The sequence below is a fragment of the Monodelphis domestica genome, chromosome 2 (assembly GCF_027887165.1).
Source record: "Monodelphis domestica isolate mMonDom1 chromosome 2, mMonDom1.pri, whole genome shotgun sequence".
NCBI lineage: Eukaryota > Metazoa > Chordata > Mammalia > Didelphimorphia > Didelphidae > Monodelphis > Monodelphis domestica.
This window is the reverse complement of record NC_077228.1, coordinates 386,272,338-386,295,355: the sequence shown is the minus strand read 5'-3', so window position 1 is coordinate 386,295,355 and position 23,018 is coordinate 386,272,338. Positions and strand designations below refer to the sequence as shown.

Genomic DNA, 23,018 nt, shown 5'->3' with positions numbered 1-23,018 from the left:
CATGTTTTGCTGACTAAATAATTAATGTAATTGCTTCTAGCTCTAAATTTTATTCTGCTGTGATTAGTATATGCTTCCTGTCCATTTTCACCTCTACCTAGGGAGATGAACAGACAAATATATACTCAAGATAAATAAAAATTTATGTGTTTTAAATATGCATAAATATGTATATTATATAACTGCAGAAAGAAGACTTTTGAAAATTTTCTGAATCATTTAACTTTAAAATATGTATATGTTTACAGCACTACCTGGGGAGATTTCCCTCCTGTGATATTTTTAATTATTGATGCTTAAAGGAAGAGTTGGAATATATTTTCTTTTCTGGATAAGAAACTTAGCCAAGCCCATAGTTGGTTTTCAAAAACATACTCTTTCCACATCATTAGAAAAGTAAGAACTCCTCAAGAAGCATTAGTGACTCCCTATTGCCTCTAAAATCAAATACAAATTCTTCTGCTTGGCATTTAAAGTCTTTCACAATCTGGGCATAGCTTACCTTTCTAATCCTACATTTGGGTCAATGAGTCTATAAACATTTATTAAGCACCTACTATGTGCCAGGCACTGTACTAAGTGCTGGAGATTTGAAAAGAGGCAAAAGTTAGCAACTTAAAATCTAGTGAGGAAAACAACATGAAAACAAATATATGCCAAACAAGTTAAAAAGGGCAGGTAGGCAGCTTCAGGGATTGAGAGCCAGACCCAGAGACAGGAGGTCCTGGGTTCAAATTTGACCACAAATGCTTCTTAGCTGTATGACCCTGGGAAGTCACTTAATCCCCATTGCCTACTCCTTACCACTCTTCTGCTTTGGAACCAATACACAGTATTGATTCTAAGATAACAGAGGGAAGGCACTTGAATTAAGATCTACTGGGGAAGGCTTCCCCTGGAAGGTAGAAGATTAGTTGGTACTTAAAAGGAAACCATGGAGGTCAGTAGTCAGAGTAAAGGAAGGAGAGCTTTCCAGGCATGGGGATAAAACTAGCCTAATTGCTGTTCTCTATTCATGACATCCTATCTTTCCCTCAACATGTCTTTTCAAAGGTTGCACCTCATGCCTGAATCTATTTCTCCTTACTCTTGCCTCTGAGAAACCCTTCTTCCTTTCAAGACTCAGTTGAAGGTGAGATGCAAGATTTTTCCAGATCTCTGCAACTGTTAATGCAGATTACTTTGTACTAACTTTGTATATATTTCATATTTATTTTTAGAATATATGTTCTTCCTTCCAAAGGAAAATTGAAACTGAGGACAGAGAAAGTTTTATCTTTGTCTTTATAGCTCCTAGATCTAAAAAGTGTCTTGTTCAGAATAGATGGGTAATAATTTCTTATTGAATTGAATGTGGTCCCAAGTTCTGTTCATTATTTCCCTTTTGTTAATGAAATCTGGTGTTTCTGCACTTTAAGATTCATCTAGAAGCCCTTCCTGCCCATCCACTCTCAAAAATTCCAAGGGGAAAAATAATCCCTATGGAAAGCTGTATATGAGAAGTTACTTAGGCACATCTAAGAGTTTGGGAAACTTCAGTTAATGAACTAAGTCATTAGAGAGAGGAAAAATCTATTGAAGTTAATGCTTATTTGAACTTCATCCAAATTATCAAACTTTTCCCAAATTGCAACATGGGCTCCTCTTGGGGAGAAACACATGACATTTCTTTTCTGAAGCTGATGCCTTTCTGGATAGCTATATTCAGCCAGTGTTTCTTCATATGCTGCCAAAGAGGGAGCCTGAACCACCACAGAATTAGCCTCTAGCAAAAGGAGGGCTAAACATACAACAATTAAGTTGGGAAATTCAGAGCAGATCATTGGTGTTGAACAACCAATATTGATGGTACATTAACAATAGAGGGAACAAAGCATCAGTAAGAAACTTGGGTCAGAGACAAATGAACACCAAATCAAGATGCATTTGGTAGATGAGTTCAGTTTAAAGTTTTATTTAAACTTTTGGTAAAGTTTATTTAAACTTGGGCTCTTGCCCTAGAAGATTGTGGATAATATGAAACCATGAAGGAGGTTAGACTTAGAGAGCCTGGGTGTAGAGAAAAATTCAACAATTCAATTGAGTAAATATTTGTTAAGAATTCACAGAATATCTCTTTGTCAACATTTAGATCATCATTCTTACATTACAACTATTGTAAACACAGCAGAACAGTAAAGTGTAAGGAAGTGATTATGTTAAATTGAAATTTTGTCTTCTTTATAAGTATAATATATGTATATTTACATATATAACATATATTTATCTGAATATTCCTCTGAATCTTTCCATATGCCTCTATTATTCTTGTAATTCCATCCATCCATCATTCACCCATCCCTCCATCCATCCATCCATCAATCTGTCTGTCTAATCAGATTACCCAGATTATGTATAGAAAGTAGAGGGAGGGAATCTTAAGGCTTAAGGAAGCCTAGGGCTCTTGCCCTAGAAGATTATGGATAATATGAAACCATGAAGGAGGTTAGACTTAGAGAGCCTGGGTGTAGAGAAAAATTCAATAATTCAATTGAGTGAATGTTTGTTAATAATCTGATAAAATGCATGGCACTAGAGATACAAAAATTCAAGAATATTGCCTCACTGCCTTAAAGAAGTATACATTCTCCATTTGGATATGAGGTAGGATGTACAAAGATTAGTCTATTATAAGGAAAGATGTGATGAGATTAAAGGGGAAATGGAGGGGATTAGGAAAGGAAATGTAAATGTGGGATTTGAAGGAACCACAGTGTCTTGTGACTCAATTCTGGAGGTAGATTAGTTCTCTTTTTATTCATTAATGGCTAGTCCTGTGAAAAAACCTTATTTGGTTGTTAGAATTGGTAGAAAACTATATTGCATTATTTTAACCCAAGGTCTGCATGCTGGGAGACTGAATCACTTGTACCTGTTGTTTAGGGACCCTTAATCAAGGACCTATGTTATGTCAACCAAAAATTCAGTCAGATGCCAAGATTGATGAAAGGAGTTTTCTCATGACCATATATCTCATGCAACCCATATATCTTATCTGAAAATTGGCCCATACTGAAGAAGCAGTTACTGTTTTCATGTTCCTTTGACTATTTACAGATACTTGGGGAAGAGTGGGACAGTTCTTTTCCTGAATATAGGGAATTGTACCTGTTAACTCAGCCTCTCATAACTTGGAAATATTCCCTAATCTTTCATCTAATTAGATATCCAATTACCTAATGTTGTATCATTACCTTTTAATTGGCCTTATTTGATTAATTATTCATAATGTATCAAAGCCTATCTCCCCCTGTATTCAGAGTCTAGTCCTAAGCTAAGGAAGGGAACTGGTCCTTATTTGTTAGATAATTGGAATGCTTTGCTTAATAAATCAATATCCTTAAAAGATCAAATTTTTGTTTCCTCAGTCATTTCATCTTTTGCTCATCACATGAGAACCTGACAAAAACACTAGAAACATTTTAGGAAAGAAGGGAGGAAGTGGGATGACTTCCTTGAGGAGGTGAGATTTTGTCTGTGCCTTTAAGGAAAAGGATTCTGAAAGGAAGAGAGAAGGAGGGAGTATGCTGCAGGCATAAAGAAGGTGGGAAGGAGGGAAAAGCATAGCTTCAGGAGAAGGAGTCTACTTATCAAATGCAGGGAGCATTTAGTAGTACATTGCTAGCTAGAATACAGAGTGTATGAAGGAATATATTGTGAATCAAGGCTAGAAAACTGAGACTAGCCAAACTAAGGCAGTTATATGGCACAGTAGATAGAGTGTTGGATAGGAGTCCAAAAATATTTGAATTTGTAACCTACCTCAGACACTTAACTATATATGTGATCTTAAACAATGCATTTGACCTCTCTCAACTTCAGTTTTCTTATGTGTAATATGAGGATAATAATAGCACCTATCTGTTAAGACTGTTGGGAGCATCAAGTGAAATAACATGCATAAAGTGCTTCAGAAACTATAACATTTTATAGATATGCTAGCTATCATTATTATTATTAATGTTGCTTGCTGCTACTATAGTGGTGCTTAAAATATTAGGCTGAACAGCTTGAATTTTTCCTTAAATATTTTATTCAATGGGGATGATTTTTGAGTGGGTGAGGAACATGGGTAGACATGACTGAGAGAGGTTCTTTTTGGCAGTTCTGATAAGTTTCATTAGAGAATAGAGAAAAAAGGAGGCAGAGATACCAGCTAAGAGGAAACTATCATAGTCTAGATCAGTGATGGTGAAACTTTTAGAGACTGAGTGTCCAAACTGCAACTCCCATCCTTTATATGAGCCTTCTTCCTTTTGGATGTTAACTTCCTTCAATCTCCTCTAGTGTAGAGTCCAAATGCTGAATGTAGGAGTTGACTCCAATGAGAGGTGATTTCAAGATGAGATATCCCCTTATTTAGAGTTCAAGATCACAGTAGCCTTTATCTAATTCAGTATCATCATATGGTAGTCATATATCAAATTTACTGGCTATAATTTCCTTTTTAGTGCATTTTCTTTTTCTCAGTTTCTCCTATATTCTGAGTAGCTTTGATTTCAAATGAAGCTTTATTCCTTATGACAGTTTAGTCTCTTGATATAAAACTTAAATAACAACAGCAAACCCAACCACAAATGACTAATATAACCACATTGATTTTTTAAAAAAGAAATAAAATAAGACTCTTGACTGGCAAGTACTTTATTTTTTCTTTTAAAAAACATTTAATTGGAAGCTATTCAAATGCTTATTTTGTATCATTTTGCATAAGGTAAATTTGTTATTCCCTCAACCATAATAATAAATATATTGGATCATAAAATATTTACAGAGATACATACAAACTTAGCAACATACACAACAGATACAATGTGGCATAGTGGAGAGAGAAACATGAAAACATGAATTCTTATCCTATATCTGATACAGACTGGCTATGCATCTCTAGGCAAGTGATTTAATCTCTCAGTGTCCCAAGAAAAAGAGTATTCATTGCAAAACTGATGCAGAGCTACATTCATAGAGACTTTCCTTTTTGGGAACTTCCCACAAAAGGGGTGAGCCAAGTATGAATTTCCAGTCAAATCTGATACAATGGCCTCAACAACTATGAAGGTTTTTAAAATTTTAAACAAATTTAAAATGTATTAATTAAAACATATATCATTTTATTTCCCCCCAATTACATGTAAAAAGTTTCCAACACTTTAAAAGGAATTTTAAATCTCAAATTCTCTCCCTCCCTTCCCCTTTCTCTCCTTGTTGAGATGGTAAGTAATCTGATATAGATTCTACATGTGCAGTGGTGCACAACGTAAAATGTGTTAATTTAATTAACTAATAATGAAATTTTAAAATTTAAATTTAAAAGTAAAAACCATTCTTAGGTCATAAACCACTCAAAAACTGGTGAGTAGGTTAAAATTGGCCAGCAGGTTGTAGGTATTATGGCAATGAAATCACTGTTCCAGCCCTTCCCTGAAAAAATAAAGAAGCAAGCAAAATCTATACACATGCACCCAAATACACAAAGAGAGGCTAAAAGTAGCAGTGCTTTTGTAAATCCTTAGAGTAGAATTCTTTATAATGATGTACATACCTATGTGCATTTCCTTATTTAATTACCTTAAAACAATTTTCGTGCTGTTGTTTTGAAAGAATCAATACAAACCAGATGATTTCCTCATAAATCATAAATTCAACTGAATGGAAAGGTATTATTAGGACAAGCATTTTGTGTCCCCTTACATGTACATATATACCTGCCCATGTATTAGTAAGAACTTTCACTAAGAATCAAGAAGCATTAGGGATATTTAAAGAAGTCACACTGTGAGTGATTTTACAATTCAGCCTACACATGCTTTTCTTCCTTCTGCTGAATCCTCAATATTTATGCTCCATTATGATTTATTCATTCATTTAGTTTGCTGTATCATCACAAAAAAGAGAAAAGAAAGAATTTTGTACTCTGATTTGTTCTGCTAATGTCCAAAGTGACAATATGACAGTTCAGGGCTATCTTAGCCTTATCATCTCAATTCCAGCTATTTCTGAAAGTGACTAACTAGCACCCATATCTATGATCTCTGACCCCCTTGGTATCAACTTACCTTGTCTGACAGCTAGTGTTGTTGTGTAGACCAAGAAGAGAAGGATGTAATTGAGGAAACTCTGAAAGACTGGAGTGTTGGCGTGGAAATCATCAGACAGGTATTTGCTGGTTAGACCAATGCCACAGATAAGAAGGGACAACACCTGTCCAAGAGCCACAGAGATCATCATCTCCCTGAGGGAAAGAAGAAATACAAGATAGGTCAGCAAGTCAGCTGTTTCAGGAGATATGGCATTCTTAACATTATCATCAAAGGAAGTCACGTTCAAGTGAAACTGGAAAACTATCCACGACCCCTTGAAATGAGAAAAATGGTCATTTTTAGTGCTATTCTTTATTCTAGGAACATCATGGCAGAGGCAAGGAAATAAAATATTTACTTCAGATTCAATTCAGCAAATATCTTTAAGGGTTGGATGTATATAAAGTGCTGTTCTAGCTTCTGAGGGATACAAAGACTTCAATGAAACTATCCGTTCCATCTCAGAGCTTATATTCTACTGGGGCTCTGGGGTAGGGAATTATAATGGGTAAACAAATAAAGAGCACAAAAAGGAAAGCCAAGGAAAGAAAGAACAGTTGTATAAAGAAAGTTGTACAGTTAACACATCCCTCAATTAGCTAAACACTAGGAAATTCAAAGGGGCCAAAGTCATTACTATATTTCAGGGCCAGGAGTTAAAGATAGTTATATGTATAGTTCTATAACAACATAGAACTGATATTGTTTTTGTTGCCCATTCCTCATTTCACTTTTATGGTATTCACAGAACAAAATTATTGTTCTCTATAAGGGAAATTTCATGACTAAAGGGAATTAGAAAATGCAAAGTAGATGCAATTTCTTCTGATACTATGACTAATTACTATTTAACGTATATTGGTTACACATGCATATTTACTAGTCCCAAAGGATTTTAAGCCATAGTCAAGAGGTTGAATCCAGAAGAGCTAGGGAATGATAGACCAGCAAAAAAAAAATAGAGATGAGAATTTTTTTTTTTTAAAGTTGATCATCCATACCTACATTTTTCTTTGATGAAGTTAAGTACCCTTGGAACCTTCAAAAGATACATCTTCTCTTAGTCTGCATCTAGACATATCTTCTCTCCCCATAGTTATCACTGCCTTTCAGAAGATATAGATTTCGGACTATGTTACTATTACTATTAAAAGAACAATGCAAATTGAACACAGAGATAGCAAGATGTAGAGAATAGTCATGAATTTGGAGTCAGAAAGATGTGGGTTCAAATCTTTTCTCAGATACTAATTAGATCTGGGACCCTGGGCAAGTCATTCATTCTCTATGTGCCTAAGTTTCCTTATCTGTGAAATGAGGAAGAGGGACTGATGACCTCCGAGATCATAAGTTCCCCTCCAGCTCTAATTATATAATCCTATGATGGTACATCAGTCCATAATTTATACTACTTATTTATTCATATAAAACCCTCAGTCAATAACCTGAGTTGTGATTTTAAAATATTAAGACATCTTTCCCAAAGATCCACCTTGCTTTTTGATGTCACCTTCACCCTGATATGAAAGATATCAGCCCCGATATAGCTTTCCCAATTATTGAATTTTCAAATGGAGACATTGTGGCATTTTACTATGTCATGAGCAAAATGAGTGACAAGAGGAAAGCATAGGAAAGAGGACATTTTTCAACTCAGAGATTTGTAGTTTAGGAGTGTTTGCCAGTTTTGGGGGTGGCAAAGTCAGGTTAGAGGGGACCTGAATATTAGGCTAAAATATTTGAACTTAATTTAGCAGGAAACAGGGAGCTATTAAAGGTTTTTTTTTAAATATAACAAGGTGAATTAGGAAGATACTTTTGATGGAAATGTATAAGAGAGATAGGATATGGCATAAACAATTTGTTCTTTAGTTATTTTTCCATTGCATCCAACTCTTTGTGAGTCTATTTGGGGTATTCTTAGAGCAGTCTGGAGGTTTTTTTTGTTGCCATTTTTTCTTCCTGTTCATTTTATAAATGAAGAAACTGAGGTAAACAAGGTTAAGTGATTTACCCAGGCTCACACAAGTAGTAAATACAAACAATTAGGAAAGTAATTAAGCCAGTCACAGAGGCAGGTAGGTAGATTCTGAGTCTAGAAAATCTTGAGTTCAAATTCTGCCTTAGACACTTACTTTGAGTTGAGTGGCCTTATGCAAATTGTTGAGCTTTAAGGGCCTTCCAAGTGGTTTTCCCATTTAAATGAGGGAGAACAATAGCATCTACCTTACAAGGTTAACGTGATGCTCAGATTAAAAAAAAAGATGGATGTAAAGAACTTTGAAATTTTTAAAGGGCTAATAAATATTAACTATGATAATAATTGTTATTATTTCTAATCCAAATATAATGTACTAATTATAGTCCTGAATAAAAAAAAAAACTAGAAGTAAAGATAGAAAAAAAGGATTTTTTTCCTACAGTGAGGGGAAGTATGATGCATCCCCTTTAAAGAAGGAAAGAGTTTGAAAGGCATTTCAAAGGAAAAATCAATAGGATTTTTTTTTTGCAGCTATGTGGGACTGGGGAGGAAACTGAAGACACAAAGATTACATGGATTTAGTGAACCTGGGTAACTGGGAGGAGGTGGTACCATTAGCAGAAAAAAAAGAAGATCACTTTTAGATATTAGGAGTTACTAGTAGGACACTCAGGTTGAAATTTTGAGTAGGGAGCTAGAAATGTGAGAGAGGGTTGGGAAAATACAGACATGGGGCTCATCCACAGACAGATAATAACTAAAGTAATGAAATTCAATAAGATCCCCAGTGGAAAGATTTTACTAAGGGAGTAGAATCCAAAAGGCAGAATTGAGAAGAAATCAGAAAGGAAGCAAGTGAACAAGGATGAAGAACTAATTAGAAACCCTGAGAGGAGAGTATTCAAGAAGGATGAGATGGCCAGTAGAGTCAAATATTGAACCTAGATCATAGAATATGAGGACTGAGGAAAGGTCATTGGATTTCATCATGTGACCATCATTAGTGATCTTTGAGAAACTGGCTTGCATAGTATTAATGGGGGCAAAAAGCCTGTTGTAAGAGTTTCAGAAGTAAGTAGAAATGATGCAAGAATACTTTTTAGACTCTACCTAATCCATTTCAGTATCTAAGAAAATAGAATCTGCTCCAATGAGCATTTATTGCATCTGTTATATGGCAAACACCGTACCAGTTGCTGGGATATGAAGACAAAATGAAAAACAGCCTCAGCAATTAGAGATCTTAAAAGGTTGAGGAAAGTAAACATTGAGAGTCAATTCAAATATGTCTCCTGTGAAGAAACTCATCTTTCTCCCAGATAAGATTCCATAGTTCTTTGTCCATAGATTTAAATATGTCAATTTTTGTTATTCTCAACATAGTACACACAATTCCTACTGAGCTTGCCATCTGATCACTCCAGAGGAAAGATACCTATCATCAGAAGTAGAGAGGCCACTTAATTAGCCTGGGCTAAGATTACCAGGGCTAAAATCAATCATATACATCTGAAAACTATAAAATTTCACAGGATGGAAGGGTTACTATGATCTAGACTGGTTATGGCAGGCTTCACAGAGAAAGTGGCCCTTAGGCTAAAATCTAAATAAGATTTATTTATTTATTTTTTGATAGGCAACATGTCTTAACTGATAGAATTTTAGACTCCAAGCCAGGAAGCCTTGGGGTCTACATGTTATCTCAACCCACTACTAGCTGTGAGACCACAGGCCTATGATTCATCTGCAAAGTGGAAATAATAATAACAGCTAACATTTATATAGGGTAGCTAGGTGGTACCATGGATAGAGTGCTGGGCCTGAATTCAGGAAGACTCATCTTCCTAAGTTCCCAAGTTCAAATCTGGTCTCAGATACTTAATAGCTGTATGGCCCCGGGTAAGTCACGTCACCTTGCTTGCCTCTGTTTTCTCTTCAGTAAAATGCTGGAGAAAGAAATAGCAAAATGTTCCAGAATCTTTGTCAAGAAAACTCTAAATGGAGAAGAGTTGTACATGACTAAAATGAATAAACAACATTTATGCAGTGCTTACCATGTGAAGGTATGGTGCTAAGCACAGTAATTATCATCTCATTTGGTTCTTACAAGAATTATTCTCTCCATTTTATAGATAAGGAAACTAAGAAGTGACTTGCCCAGGATCATACAGCTAGTGAATATTTGAAGCTGGATTTGAACTTAGGTCTTCCTGATTCCAGGTCCAATGTTACCTAGCTTGTCCTGCTATATATCTATATCCTTCTCATTGGGTTGTTGTGAGATTCAAATGAGAAAATGTATGTAAAGCACTTAGTGCTTCATCATTCTATATAAATAAAATATATTTATATCAATTTATTATTATTTTTTAAATTTAAAACCCTTACCTTCTGTCTTGGAGTCCATACTGTGTATGGGCTCCAAGGCAGAAGAGTGGTAAGGGCTAGACAATGGGGGTCAAGTGACTTGCCCAGGGTCACACAGCTGGGAAGTGTCTGAGGCCAGATTTGAACCTAGGACCTCTTGTCTCTAGGCCTGGCTCTCAATCCACTGAGCCACCCAGCTGCCCCCTGAATATAAATTTATAGATATTATTACGATAAATTATTAAAGAGTATGGAGGACATTACAGGTGGTGGGAATACTATGAGGAAATATTCAGAGTCAGGAATATATGAGATCTTTTCAGGAGAAAGGAAAGCAAAAAAAGAAATGCTTTTGTTTGTGGATATATGAAATGAAAGTAAAAAGGGTTAGAGATACCCTTAAATCCTGAACAGCCCTTCACATGTCAAACAAATAAATGAGAAACCAGTAATTTTGTCTGAGTATGGGAAATCCCTCTGCCAACACAAGTTGATGTCCATTTATGACTTAGTAGAGAACTAGTGGGGCAGCTAGATGGCTCAGTAGATAGAAGACCCGAGTCCAGATTTGACCTCAGACACTTATCAGCTGTGTGACCCTGGGCAAGTCACTTAACCTCTGATTACATTAATGTATGGGGAAGAAAATGGCAAACTTCTCCAGTACCTTTGCTGAGAAAATCCCATGGGGTCACAAAGAGGAGGACATAACTAAATGACTGAATAACAAGATTAACTCCTAGGAAGTTACTTCTAAGTGGCAGAGAAAGTGTTGACCTCTGCGGGCTGCAGAGAGAGTTTCTTCATGGAGAATATATTATAAGCCATTCACAGTTCTATTTCCTAATGCTTTGACGCATTAAATTAAGATACTAATAAAATCCCCATGGTTTCATGTACGGTATTGAACAAAATCATGAGTAAAATAAAATGAGATAAAATGCTTGAAGTGGGCACGAACTTGTTCAAAGCAATTTAAAGAAAAAGTTCAAAACACCATCTTGCAGTCACAAATAATTTTCTGTCAGGTTAAGCTAGGTAGGAGGTAGACTTTCCGTTGCCCAAAAGACCATTTGCTCCACAAACCACAATTAAAAATCGGGTACTTTCCTGGAGGCCTAGGTGATAGATTCCTAGAAGTATAATGGCAAGGGTGGGGTGAAAATAGATGAAGAAACCATACAGCCTCTCTCATTAAAAAATCCTCTTCTCTACTGCTGTCCCTTTAGCAACTGGCAACCATAGGTCTCTTCTTGTATAATCGGTCAAAGAAACTAAGTCTTCTGTATTTAATTTTCTCTTTTAATTAGTGACCATGTCATTCAGCTATAACTGGTGTGATTTCATAGTGAATACAAATTAGAGGTTTATCTGCCTTGCAAATGGCCATAATGCATAAAACAGGAAGAGACTCAGGAAACTGTTTATTTGACTTTTCTTTCATGGTCCATCATACATCATATTTCTTGAAATCTCTACACTTGCACCCATTGTCAATTCTACATCAGAGTTTGCCTCTGTGGACATTGGGCAAAACTCTAGTTTTTACTGTTATAATTTTCTCTCTTGTCCTGTCTTCCCACCTCTTCTCTCCTCTCAACTAAATCTAATCCATTTTAGGAACTATGAAAATCTTTTTCAATTCAACCAAATTTCCTGGCAGTCAGATATTAATTCACTAGAGCTTGGATAATGGCACATGCTGAGTTTGAGGAGACTAGAATTACATTCAGGAGGTGGATCTCTGAGCAACCCATTCTCAGATTAGAGCTCATATTGGTTTTCAAATTACCAGCAGTGGCAATAGGAGATATTAGAAAAACCAAAAGAAATGGAGATTTGAGAGATGGGTGTGTGTGTGTGTGTGTGTGTGTGTGTGTGTGTGTGTGTGTGTACGTATACACATATATACATCTGCAGGTATGTGGAACATCTATATTTTTCCATATAATATATTATTAAAATGTTATATAAAATCATGATATATTCTACATCTTAGTAATTGTCTGTAGCCTTTAGAGATTTATGGAGAATGCATTAGAAACATGGATACATGCCAGTGAAAACCATTTTCTTCACAGTCCATCAGAAAGCATCTTTCTAGTGCTTACTAGCTATCTAAAAAAGTGTTGGTTGATGTGGGGCTATAAATGACGTTTGGAGAGCTAGTGGCTGCCCACCCAGAAATACAATGTGATCCCTTTGTGATTTGTATTCAAGTGTTGAAAAACCACATCAGTAAATGTGGCCAAAAATAAAAAAGGAAAGGCCATCAGACCCAAGCATGGTTGATAACAAATAGGTCATTGAATAAATAAGGAAAAATTAGGGCCAGAAAATATGGTGTATTGATAACTTTTATATTTCTATTATTAGCTTGGAGTAGAAATTCACTTGCTTCTATCATAACTTATAATTGTGACATACTGATTTCATATTCTCACTTAAAATTAAGGAGTTGCCCTCAAATCACAACTGCCTAGAACTTACCACACTTATGCCTTGGAATAGATACTTAGTCTCAGTTCCAAGAGAAAAGGTGAGAGTTGAAAAATATATGGAAAAAAATTACACAAGAATACAGAAAGAAACCAGGTCAAAATCCAACTTTGGACACTTAATAGTTGTTATAATTTTAAGCAAGTCAGTTCATCTCCTTAATTTTTAATTTCTTCATGTGCAAAGTGGAAAGAATAATATTCACAATATATACTCCATTTATATTTTGCTTTTTTTGAGGGTAGGGAATGTTTGTCTTTCTTAGTATCCTCAGCTTTCATATATATAATACCTGGCATATAGTCCACGTTTAATAAATGCTTGTTATCTGACTGGCTTACCTTAAAGAGTTGTTGTGAGGCTCAAGTGGAATAACATATGTAAAATACTTTGCAAACTTAAAGCACTATTGTAAAGTCTTACTGTCACTACCTAATTATCTTCACTTTTGATTGGGTTCATATAGACATTATTCTAGGACAAGTTTCTTGCTAACTTATTATTATTCTTTTATATTTATATGGGTTATTACATAGATATATATGAAAAAGTGCATTATTATGGTTGAAAAAAGGTATTGGGATATAAGTTCATCCTCTGTAGGCTTTCACAGAAAGCATCTTTGGTATAATTCCATCAACAGATTAGACAACAGAGATGATATGTTCCTTATCTTTTTTTCCTCTATGATTTTTATCTTCTCTACTAGGTTTCTATAAATTGAAAGCTTTTTGTTTCATATATTTTAAAGATTATATGTATTTGGTATGGTGACACTTACTGAAAACATCGTTCTTTAGGTTTTGGTGATCATTGTTATGTCTGGATGACTGGGGAAAATTGTTTGATCTATAACAATCCAGTTTCAAAAAATATTCACTGAATTCTATGGGATATTTTGAAGCATTAATATATAATATGGGGATCTGTCATTTGTCAGTCCATGAAAGACAGAGAGCTTCTGATGTATAATTCTAGCCACAAGGTTATGTCTTGCTGGGGGATTTGGTAAGTGATATGTGTGTGTATGTGTAAAATTATATATATAAAACTATCTACATGGATTATTCTCCTGAAGGTGCTATAGCCTGCAGATTAAGTAAAAAAATTGTTGATACCCAAGTCTTTTGCCCTGTCAGATGATTCAATATCATCAATTTTATGATTTATTAGTGGAAATGTTATTAGAAGAGTCATTACCTTTTGAGAACAGGGACTGCCTTTTCTGTTTATATTTTCATTAGCAATGCTTTGCTTAATAAATGCTTCTATCTAGCTTTCCATTTCATTCATTTGTGAGTGTCACAGTATTATTTCCTTGTATAAGGATATCAATCACTCAATTTACTCTTTAAATATAAATAATTTCTGGTTGAAGTGACATGGTCCTGAATTGCCATCTTAAATCCCCAATTTTTGCAAAAAACCAAAACAAAACAAAATCCAACACCTATGACTAAGGTATTTATTCAATATTTGTGTGTCAATATATTGTTGACTAATTTCATGCATGGATTTATGTGTGATTTCCTTCTCCATCTCATTTATAAAGATTTGGAAATTGAGGCAAAAATGGTTGAGTCTAGATATAAACTCATGAAGATGAATCTTCTGATTCCAAGCCCAGTGCTGTCTCCAATGCATCACCTATCTGATTTCAGAGATATTACAATATAATCTAGAAGATACACAAACACACAAAGATGATCAACAATATGAGTTTCACAAATTGCCATGAGCAAAACTTGTCACCTAACTATGAGTTGGAAGGACAATCAATTTTGCAGGAGATAGAATTTACAACATCTAGAGTAATTAGGAATGAATTTATGGAGGTAACAGGAGTTGAATCCTAAATGGTAAATTGAAGTAGAGACATGAAGAGGACACTCCAGATGGTGGGCATGACATGTGTAAATATATGAGAAATAAGAGAAGGATCAATTCACAGGAAAATAAGCAGATCATCCTGGCTTGAGTAAAGGACTTAGGTAGTGAGGTATCTCTCTATCTCTTTTTCAAAGTCAAATTATTTTGGATTTTCAATAGATATACTGACATATGTCTTTTTTTCAGTGCATTAAGAAGTAATTCACAATCAGTATGGATCATATTCACACCTCTCTTATAAGTAATGCTTAGCAGGACACTGTTTAAATGATAACAATGATCATTGGTTAAAGTGTACCTGCTGGCTAGCATATGTCATTTGTTTTTTGGAACTTGGGTTTTTCTTCTAATGCTACTGTGAAGATTTTCTCAAATTATTAAATCTAGGCAATAACGTTGAATGAACTTCATGCATGATAGTTTATTATATGGCATCAGCTTGAATTACAGAGGAATACCTCTGCCAAAGCATTTTCATTCTGTTGTATAGTCCCAAGAAGACTGTCAGTCCTGAGAAATTTGGATAAACAGCAATCCAGTAGATTTCAATGAATTTAGATTCACATATGTCAGCAAGATTTGGATTCATGTACTTGATATGCCCTTTTATGGGATTCTCTCATTCAAAGGTTAAGCAGTAGGTCTAGATATTATTACAAAGGTAGCATTCTGAATGGGTTTAATTGGACTTCTTTAAAATTGCCTATTTTGTCACCAAGATAATCCACTTCAAGAAATCAAGCTTTTCACTATTTCAGTCATCCAGATTTAGCACACTGGGAAAGAGCTTAGGTGACCAGATTTTGTCTCAATGTGCTACAATTTAGAGGGTGCTAATAGTGTTAATACTTCTTTAGAAAGTAGACACAACTGAATTTGGCATCTAATTCACAAGAATATTTAGTTAAAATAGACAACTGCAGTGGGTTGCTGAAACTGAAGTCTGGAAGACCTGAAATTCAATTTATTTCTCAGATATTTTTAGCTCTTTGGACCCTGATTAGGTTATTTAATCTTTCACAGACTCAGTATCTTCATCTAAAGAATAGGTATAAAAATCACACCTATCTCAAGGGTCAAATGAGATGACATATGTAAAAGCACTTTGCCAACCTTAATTTTGTTGTTTCATTTCATGTAGTCATTTCATTCATGTTTGACTTCATGATCGTGTTTATAGTTAAATATATATTTTTTCTATGTTTACATGATTCATTTTCATTATTTCCTCTCTTCCCTCCCCTATTCCCAGAGCCAATAAGTACTTCTTCCACTGGGTTGTGCACATGTTATCACTTTTACCTATTTCCATATTATTCATTTTTTGTAATAAAGTAGTCTTCTAAAACCAAAACCTGTTTGGAGTTTTCTTGGGAATGATCCTGGAGTGGTTTGTCATTTCTTTTTTTTAGTTTATTTTATAATATGAGGAAACTGAGGCAAACAGGGTGAAAGGATATGCCCAGGGTCACATGGCTAATATATGTTTAAGGCCAGATTTCAACTCAGGAAGACAAGTCTTTAAGATCCAGCATTCTATTCACTGAACAATCTACTTGCCCTGAATCAATTCAACATTAAAGCTCTATAGGAATGTTATCTACTCAGAAATAATAACAATGAAATATGGAAGATACCAGATATCATATTTCCTCAATCCTCTTGCCTCCCACAAACCACATTACAATTAGACCTTGTCTCATCTTGCTTCTTCTCTAGGCATATTAGCCTCTCAGTGTACCAAGTGATTTTCTGACCCCAAGTTACTCCCTCATTCTATTTAAGGTCAACTACCCTCGTGTTTAAAAGTTAAATTGATAGACCCCCTTCAATTTCCTTGTTTCAGGTTCATTGTTTGGTGCATCCCAGGGGCTAGAATTAAGAGTCAACTTCTCTGCTTTTGGACTACCTCTGCTTCCTAATATTCCAGCACAGAGTATTTGCCAATAAAGTTTATGGGGAGGGGCCAGCAGAGAGATAACAAATAAAACACAAGTCAACATATTAAATACAGTGCTTTCTTCATCTGGTCTCAGTAACTTCATCATAGTGGGATATGAAAAGAACTATTACTACCCTTATACTTTATATGAGTAAGGAAGCCAGGCTGTATAAGGAAAACAAATGCCCGATTATCAGGCACAAAGCCAAAGTTATGTGCTCCCATTCTACCACTAAATATCAATGTGACCTTGAACAAATCATTTCACATTTCTTTGTGTTTCAGTGTTCTTATGTATATAATGACATGCCTTGAGCATCTCCATTTGCCGGTCACATAGTAAGATTAATAAATACATAGTCATTTATTCACGTCTTTAGTCAAAGGTCCCTTTTAGCTATAACTTTCCATACCTCTATGTTTAAGAAATACATCTTTCTAGGGGGCAGCTGGGTAGCTCAGTGGATTTGAGAGCCAGGCCTAGAGATGGGAGGTCCTAGGTTCAAATCTGGCCTCAGACACTTCCCAGCTGTGTGACCCTGGGCAAGTCACTTAACCCCCATTGCCTAGCCCTTACCACTCTTCTGCCTTGCAGCCAATACACAGTATTGACTCCAAGATGGAAGGTAAGGGTTATAAAAAATATAAATACATCTTTCTTCTTAAAATTTCACAAATGAATTTTAGAATATACATCTTAAAATACATTTTTCTCTTTAAAATTTCCCATACAATCCTTAAAAATATTATCTTAAATTCTTAGCTTCTGTTTTTTTTTTTTAATTCCTGGACAAATTGTCAGGCAACTAACTCAGAAAATGAGCTCTCAGCAGTGGCCACATATGTAGTAAATCCCCCACCGAGACCTGTGGCAGAGGAGATTTCTCAGTTTTGCTGATCACTGGTCTAGGGAGCTGGATGATTCAAAAAGTATGACTGGATTCATGGTCTCTGCGTCAAGAAGATTAGTGACACTTAGCATATAACTTGATGGAGAGACATTGCCATGACATTCCAGGCAGAAGGAATGACATGTATGAAATTTCAGAAGTAGAAGCTAATAAATCTCTTGGCTAGAGCCAAGTACCATCCAGGGTATAACAGAAAAATAGTTAGACAAGAGGGAGCTCAATCAGTGCGTAGAAGGACTTCAAGCTTATGGTAAGCAATTTTCATTTAATAAACGTAACTCCATGGAATTCTGGACTGGGAGAAAGGAACTCAATCCTGGCTAAAAATAATCATTTTATTTCTTTGTTTGAATGCCAAATACTGTTCTTGTTCCTTTGTTATATATATATATATTCATATATATATATATATGTATATATGTATGTATTAGAAAGGTTTCCAAATTTAATTATCTCCTGTGAGGGTGAAATTGTATTTTGTTCCTTATACTGCTGTACCTTAAAATGCAGAAGTCTATCTACATGGTGACATCTGGCACCTTAGGCTAGGCTTTGGTTTTGACTAGATCTGTGACTCACTCCACTAGGTATAATGGGGTTCCTAGTAAGGGAGGAAACTCCTGACATCAACACAGGCAGGAATCTTCTGCAATTTACTTACTGTCTTGGAGACTTGCCTGGACACTGAAGATTCAGTAACTTGGCCAGGTTCAAAAGGACACTGTGTTTCAGAGGTAGGAGCTCAGCTGAGTTCTCCCTCCATGCCTAGGAGGCTAACACTCTTATTTACTTTAAAACACTGTAGGTAGCATCAGTAAGGAAACGCTGGGCAAAACAAAACAACAGGAATGTATTTCCTCACATTATTACTATAGCCTAAATAATACACAGTGGGTTCTGCTTTGGAACAAGTGAAATTATGTTGTAAATTAATGTATGCATAAATTAGTTTTCTATTATGAACTGTATTGGATGGGTTGGAAGACAAGGGTAGCTGGATCAACAAAGAAAGCTTAAAGAAAATCTGAACTACTATCATCTAGTGGTCTCAGCCTCTATCATTTTTTTAAAACCCTTACTTCCACCTTAGAATCCATAGTGTATATTGGTTCTAAGGCAAAAAAACCAGTATGGGCTAGACAATGGGGGTTTAGTGACTTGCCCAGGGTCACACAGCTAGGAAGCATCTGAGGCCAGATTTGAACCTAGGACCTCTCATCTCTGGGCCTGCCTCTCAATGCACTGAGTCACCCAGCTGCTCCCAGTCTATATCATTTCAATTCTGCTAATAAACTGGAGGGCAACTAGGTCACACAGTGAATAGAGCACTAGACTTGGAGTCAGGAAAATCTGAATTTAAACCTGGCCATAGACACTTACTAGCTGTGAGACCCTGGACAAGTCACTTAATCCTGTTTGCCTCAGTTCCTCATCTATAAAACGAGCTGGAGAAGGAAATGGCAAGCCACTCTACCATGTTTGTCAAGAACCTTCAAATGGGATCATGAAGAGTCAGAGATGACTGAAATGAATAACAACAAATAAATTAGAAATCTGTTAAAATATATGTAGAGGGACAAAAGGAGAAATCTAGAGTGAGGGGTCTGAAGTTGTAAGAGAGTCAATGAACAAAACCCTTGCAGGGAACTTCCCTCCCTGACTAGGCAGAGAACTAGTAGTTTCTCTCTCTCCCAGATAATTTCCCAATAGAGGGTGGAAATATTAAAATGGTTGACAGTTGGTTCCCCTAGAAAATGTTATTTGGCCCCAGTCCTAGTGGATTGATTGTAAGGGAACCTCCTTCCTTCTATCAGAGAGGCAATGTCTGCCCTGAGGTTGCCAAGTGAAAAGGCAAGCAGGAGTCTGGCCAACTGAAGGAAATTAGGATTTGACTGTTTGTCAGGACTTTGCTTATGCCTGACTTTTTCTCAATGCCACCCCCCTGGTCAACTCCAGCTATGGTGAGAACCAATGACTGCCACCTCAAGATTTGACAAATACTTGGGATATAGAGAGATTCTCACCCTTACATAAATCCCTCACCCTGAAAGCCTTTTCCCTCCTTAAGAATTATCTGACAATGTCTTGTCTCAAAAAAGTGGTTTAATGAACAGGGTAGAGGTTGGGGATGGAGAGTTGAAGCAGGTAGCCTTAATCTAAATGTAATTGTTATATGGAGTTACTTTAACTTAGTCAAGGGCTATGGCTCCAGTCAAAATGTTCTTGATTCCTCTCTTCTTTCTATCTGCTAACCTAATCTAACTAAATGGTTGCCAAGTCTTTCTTCAGCTGTTACAGAGAGAGTAAATTGTGTTTCAAGCTGTCTTAGCAGGCTTTCAGGACCCAGCCCCTCAAGCCCCTGCAAAATGTTCAGTCAGCCCTATTAGTTGGTTCCAGGAGAAACAGGTACAATTCCAGGACTTCAAGGTTCAAGGGAAAGGTTGGGAAATCCTCAGGTATTCAATGATTCAAATCCTGAGGTTAGGAATGAGCTTCATCCCCCTCTGGGTTCAGGAAAACCAACTCCTCTTTCAGTTGTTTCCCAGAGTTCCTTGCTGGTCCTTCCAACTGCCACTCCTATCTATCAAGTCTCCCTCTGTAACATTCCAAAAGTTCCTCTCTGTGCAAGGCTTACCTTACAAATCAGAGACATCTTGACCAAGGGAACTGAGTGAAAGATCCAACAAAGGACCACTAGTTTTCAAACAGAAATAAAATTGCCCTTGTGATGGACCCTGGGGGACAAATAAAAGAAATCCAACATAAAAAATCCCATAGTAACTTCCATTAGGGAGTATGTAATGTTACTAGCAAAGTTTCTAAGAAGAACCATAATTATAAAAACCAGCTTAGAACACGAAGTGGAGAATACAATAATCACTAAAAGGACAGAGTTAGCTAAAATGACTGCCAAGTAACCAGAACCAAAAAAAAAAAAATGGATTCAGGTATGCTGATTTCCATGTATTAAAGCTATTGAGAAATTCCCATTTTTGGAAATTGGGAAATCAGTGTAGGAAAGTATGAAGCTCAAGGGTAGAATCTTTGGAGATGAGGCAGAAAAAAGTTTTTCTTATCCAGGCAGTCAAAAAATAAAGGTAGGACTTCAGAGAAAGTAGTACTTTCTACACCTTCATGGAGAATGAAGAGGAAGACCTCAAAGTACTTGAAGGAAAGTTTAAAAAATATTTATCAGGGTTTGGGGACTGAGAAGTATCTTCATCAAAGAAGCTAAATATTCAGGAATAAAATTGGAAAGACTGGGAGGGGGCAACTGGGTAGCTCAATGGATTGAGAGTCAGGCCTAGAGATGGGAGGTCCTAGGTTCAAATCTGACCTTAGACACTTCCCAGCTGTGTGACCCTGGGCAAGTCACTTAACCCCTATTGCTTAGCCCTTACCACTCTTCTGCCTTGAAGCCAATATACAGTATTGACTCCAAGACAGAAGGTAAGGGTTTAAAAATAGATTGGAGAGATTGTTCTAAAAGGGTTGAGAAACCAATCAGTTTAACCAAAAACAATCTACCTTGATTTAGGAGCCTGGACCCTTCAAAGAGCTTTCACTTTAGAGTGATTCAGAATCAAGTGAATCTGATGATAATATCCACAAGATGGGGCTCAGAAAACAGGGAGAAGAAAAAACATATAGATTTAAAGCTTCCCATAGTGGTGAGGAAAACCAAGATTAGCTTTTAGGACCTCAATAATTTCATAACTTTTGCTTTTATTTGTTACTTTGTTGTTTTCACATTATAATTAGCACTAAGAAAAGGTATTTAAAAAAGGCCTGTAGCCTAATCTTAAAGAATTTTTGATACAGAAGTAATGTTAGAAATTATCTACTCTGATGCCTTTGATTTATAGATGAAAAGCCTTAGGCTTAGGGAAATTAAGTGCCTTGCTTAAGGTTAAACATCCAGTAAGTGTCTTAGGCAGGATTAAATATCTAATAAGTATCTTAGCCAGGATTTATATTGATCTTCATTACTAAATGACCCATCCAATTAAACATAGCCCACTCTAAAAACTATACAGGGGTTAAATTTTATCATTAGTAAGGTTTATAATGATAATCCATGTAGCATAATAGGTAGAGACCATTAGCAGAGAAGAGTCAAAGATATCTGGGTTCAAGTCTCATTCTCACTGAGTGACCCAGTGCAAATTGGTTAACCTCTCTGAAGTTGGAGAACAATTACCTGCTTGCATCAATAGAGGGAGTTTTCTCTTTGGGCATTGCCTACGTTGAATGAAATCATAGGCCCAGACCAAGAAAAGGGGGTGGGTGGGAATGAAACAAAAAATAACATAATTATACTTACAATTTTTATTTCATATTACTATAGAGTTACTATTCAAAGTTCACTTGGCAGGAAGCAAGCTCTCTGTGAAGTTTAATAAAAGTCTATTCTATGTCAGTGGAGAGCAATTTATGATTTTTTGAAATGGCAAGCACTAGATATCATGGAAAGGGCAACTCTAGACTCTAAGAACCAAATAACCCATTACTTGAATTCAGAATTTCTATCTGAGAAGTGGCTAATGGAATATATCTCTTTGCTTTTATGCATCTGCAGAATGTTAAATAATGGATTGGATAAATGAATTGCTTCTTTTATTTTTTTGACAACCATTCTTTCAAAAGGTAAAATTATCAACTGGAATTGGATGGCATGACTTAGAATAGAGAAGCCAATTTTTATAAATTTATTCTAGTTATTTATGGTGCAAATGTGGCTCTATTCAACCCGTATCCATAATCTAACAAAGTTTGAACAAAACAAATCCACTCCTGAAACATTATGAAAAAAATGGACTATCAATCTAGAACCTAATCCCAAGAATTAAGAAAAAGTGGGAAGTCAAATTGAACTGTGCCTGAAATTCAGAACTTTCCCTTACATATCAGAAGGGTAATAACGTTAACAGGATAGTACAGATAACTTTATTTTTAGATTTCTGACTAAACTCTATGGGGCTAATAATTTAGAGAAAAGAATACACAAGGATTAGAATTTCAGATTGTGGTCACAAAAAGAGTAAATAGGATTTGTATCCTCCAAGTTATAAATGGTAGAATAAGCTTTTTTTATTTTCATGGTCTTTTTACTCTTTTAAAATGCTTAGAGGGGGGCATCTGGGTAGCTCATTGGATTGAGAACCAGGCCTAGAGACGGGAGGTCCTAGGTTCAAATCTGACCTCAGCCACTTCCTAGCTGTGTGACCATGGGCAAATCACTTGACCCCCACTGCCTAGCCCTTACCACTCTTCTGCGTTGGAGCCAATACCAAGGCGGAAGGTAAGGG

General features: G+C 36.0%; 1 protein-coding gene across 2 annotated transcripts in view; it reads right to left on the bottom strand.

The window, feature by feature from the left end:
- SLC35F1 (solute carrier family 35 member F1) overlaps window positions 1-23,018 on the bottom strand; it is a 595,685-nt gene that overhangs the window by 225,363 nt on the left and 347,304 nt on the right. For both annotated transcript variants that reach the window (XM_001379678.5, XM_007484482.3), the window contains exon 2: window positions 6,096-6,271. In XM_001379678.5, the coding sequence (XP_001379715.2) occupies window positions 6,096-6,271 (176 nt within the window). The remainder of the gene's footprint in view (window positions 1-6,095; window positions 6,272-23,018) is intronic.